The sequence below is a fragment of the Propithecus coquereli genome, unplaced genomic scaffold (genome assembly GCF_000956105.1).
Source record: "Propithecus coquereli isolate 6110/MARCELLA unplaced genomic scaffold, Pcoq_1.0 Scaffold357, whole genome shotgun sequence".
In the NCBI taxonomy this organism is placed as follows: Eukaryota; Metazoa; Chordata; class Mammalia; order Primates; family Indriidae; genus Propithecus; species Propithecus coquereli.
This window is the reverse complement of record NW_012149252.1, coordinates 1,435,855-1,439,010: the sequence shown is the minus strand read 5'-3', so window position 1 is coordinate 1,439,010 and position 3,156 is coordinate 1,435,855. Positions and strand designations below refer to the sequence as shown.

The following is a 3,156-nucleotide window of genomic DNA, read 5'->3' as shown; positions in this document are numbered from 1 at the left end:
AAAAAAAAAAAAAAAAAAAAAAGTTTGCAAACAAGTCACAACAGACTCCCTAGGAGCAACATAAGGCCTTTTCCATCCTTTTTTCCTTATCTTGGTTAATATTATTTTATAAGAAAATCACCTTGTTGTATTGAAAGATATAAAGTAACACCCTAAAGTTTGGAGATTAACATGGATATGTATAAATGCATATACGCTCTGGTGAACGTAAACTATTAATTTAATTTTAATTTTATAGTAATATAATATTTATGCACATTTCTGCAAAGTGTGCTTGATTAAAAGGTTTTGACTGTAGTAAAAATGTTAAATAGCTTACTGAAAGCCTGTGCAAATGGCAAATGAACATGCTAAATAAAAATCTATGCCTTCATATACTTGTCAAGGTCTAATTTGTTACTGGATAAACTCTTGAAAATGTCTTCCTGAGAGTATTTTGGTTGTGGATGATGTATTATTTATTTATTTTTTAGCTGTAGGCCTTGTAGGTTTTTGAGTTATAAACTAAAAACACGTCAAACCCTCAAAAAAATAATTTCAATGTAAGGCGAGTCAATGATTAACTTCTCCATTTCAGTTTTACTACTCAGGTTGCTGAGATAATCCTTGGAAATGAGTAGAGCACCATTAGACTGATTACTGTACACCATCTGTGAACGTGTTTGTTCTTCACCTGCTCTTTATGTGCTGCAAAGATCCGATACATTGGAACCTTCCATTCACCATAATGGCCAGCCTGGTACAGAGAGCTTCACATTCTTCCATGCTAAAAGACAGAGCAGAATCACACTAGCATTCAGGGCACAGAAAATAGGGTTGAAGTTCATGAGCATAAGCTTAACTGTTTCATTATGGCACCTTAGAATTACTATTTTAGCTCCTTCCTTAGTTCTCCTTTAGCTTTTATTTCTTTTGAAGGAGAACAAAAAAATCTTTTAATTTAAATTAAACGTCTTCAGATAGGGTTTATTACTATTTCTTCTAAAACTTGAGGCCGTCTCTCGCACCTGGGATGCCCCCTCTATCAAACCTAGTATTTTCTTTCAGGTTCTTTCAAGCTTTGACTCAAGATCTACATTTCTTCAGAAACGTTTCTAAAATGACATCAAGCTTTTTTCATTATGCCTCATACCCCATATTCAGTTGGATCTTATGTTGTGGAATTTATAACTAGTTAACCTTCACTTGATTATATAATCTCTAATTTCACAGACTATGATAACTGGAGGTGATTTGGAGTGTCACCTTGTCCACCTCATACAAAAGTTAATGGGCATCAAATGACTGGCTCCAGTGTGCCAGGGCAAAGCTAGCATATAAATAAGTCTCTTGATAATAAAAAAAATCTAATACTTTTTCTACCATTGATAATCACAATGCAAAGATAAACTTAATACAAATTATAATATACGAAGCCAACCTCATAAGAGAGACACAGATAAAATGCTTTAGCTGTTTCTTATGCTTAGCTGATTGAAGTGTCTGTGTCTTGGAGGAAAGGCATGTGAGCAGATTCTGGAAGGACTGGTAGGATCAGGATGTGGAGAGAGTTTGTGAAAAGACGGTTTCAAGTAGGAAGTACAGCTGAAGAAGGGACATGGAGGTGGGAAGGGCCGGTGTGCGGATGCAAAACGACATCATTCACATAGACCGATGGGAGAAGGTGTTGCAGGACAAAGAGATGGATGTTTATATGAGGCCAGAGAATTGAAGGCTTTGCATATTGAGTTTAAGGATGCTGCAATTTATCTGACAACCAATAAGGAGCCATAGTTCCGTTTAAGAGGGCCATAGGTCATGAGAAATTTGATTTTAAAAAGAGTGCTTAGACCTTAGACCCTGTCCCACCACGAGAACTGTATTCTCACCATGAAACCTGCCTGACTTGCTCCTACTACTATAAACATATTGATACAGTTGTGGGCATTCATTATCTATCTATCTATCTATCTATCATCACTCGATCTATTACATAGGATTACCTTTTCCCATCTATCATCCTAAGATTGGGTGGTTTGACTTTAAAGATCGCACACTTAGTTTACCTGTGAGATGTGAGGATGACGGAACATTTGTTCTGTACTTCTTCTGAAATGATCTTCCAGAGGTGCCGTTTCGACTTAGGATCCATCCCAGAGCTCGGCTCATCCTTAATAGAAAGTTACAAGAAAAATTTATCAAATTAATTACGTTTTGATGAGGTTCTTTACGTGAATCACTGCATTTCAGTTCCCTAGAACAGAAATCACTTTTCGAGGTCCGGTGACTAACTTGTTTTATACTTAATAGGCTTCTTTCTGCTGCTGTCAAAAAGCTTAAAATTAATCATTTAAAATTTTCAATCTGTTTAAAAAAGTGTCTCGGTGAAGTTGACACCCTGTTACTTTATATCCATCACTTACGTTTCTTTGGAAAAAATTCTGCTTCAATTACTGACAAAGCGGAGTTTTTACATTTAATTCTACATTGTCACATACATATTTGAAGATATACCAACAAGATTGCCACCCTGCTTCTGACAACAGGATTGTGGCTGTGAGTGATAATATGCTATGTGAAGCAAAAAGAGCATAATTTGATATTTCAGTTAATATGTTTGAGGTGTATTTTTAGTTTTATGTTATTAATTGAAATTTAACACTTCTTGGGGAAATAAAAATAAGAATTTGTAGAAATCGCCAAGTATAAAGATATGCATTATTTTTCAAAGTAAATGATATTTTGAAAAATTGTTCAGACACAAACTGGAAAAATGTAGCAATAGATAGTCTAAACAATAACAGATCCTGACAGGAGATTAAAAATTTATAGCTCAAGATTAGGTAAAAATTAAAAAGACTTCGTAATGGAAAGTATGTATGTAGGATAACTAGAGGCTTGTTTTTACAGTAAGGTGTTAAATTTAAAGAAAGGACTGAGTTATTTAAAAGCTTAAAAAGTTGAGTTTATAGAAGGAGAGAGTAGGGTGGCTATAGTTAACAATAATTTATTGTATATTTTCAAATAGATAGAAGAGAGGATTTGAATGCTCCAAACACAGGAAATGACAAATGTTTGAGGTGATGGATATGCTAATTACTCTGATTTGATCATTACACATTGTATAAATGAATCAAAATATCACACTATACCCTATAAATATGTACAATTATTATA

At 34.2% G+C, this 3,156-nt stretch overlaps 1 protein-coding gene across 1 annotated transcript in view; it reads right to left on the bottom strand.

Annotated features, from left to right (window-relative positions):
• The window catches only part of ABCA12 (ATP-binding cassette, sub-family A (ABC1), member 12), a 203,578-nt gene that overhangs the window by 5,155 nt on the left and 195,267 nt on the right, over nt 1-3,156 (bottom strand). Inside the window, 3 exon segments of the mRNA XM_012651460.1 lie at nt 379-408; nt 641-766; nt 2,046-2,149. Coding sequence (XP_012506914.1) covers nt 379-408; nt 641-766; nt 2,046-2,149 — 260 coding nt within the window.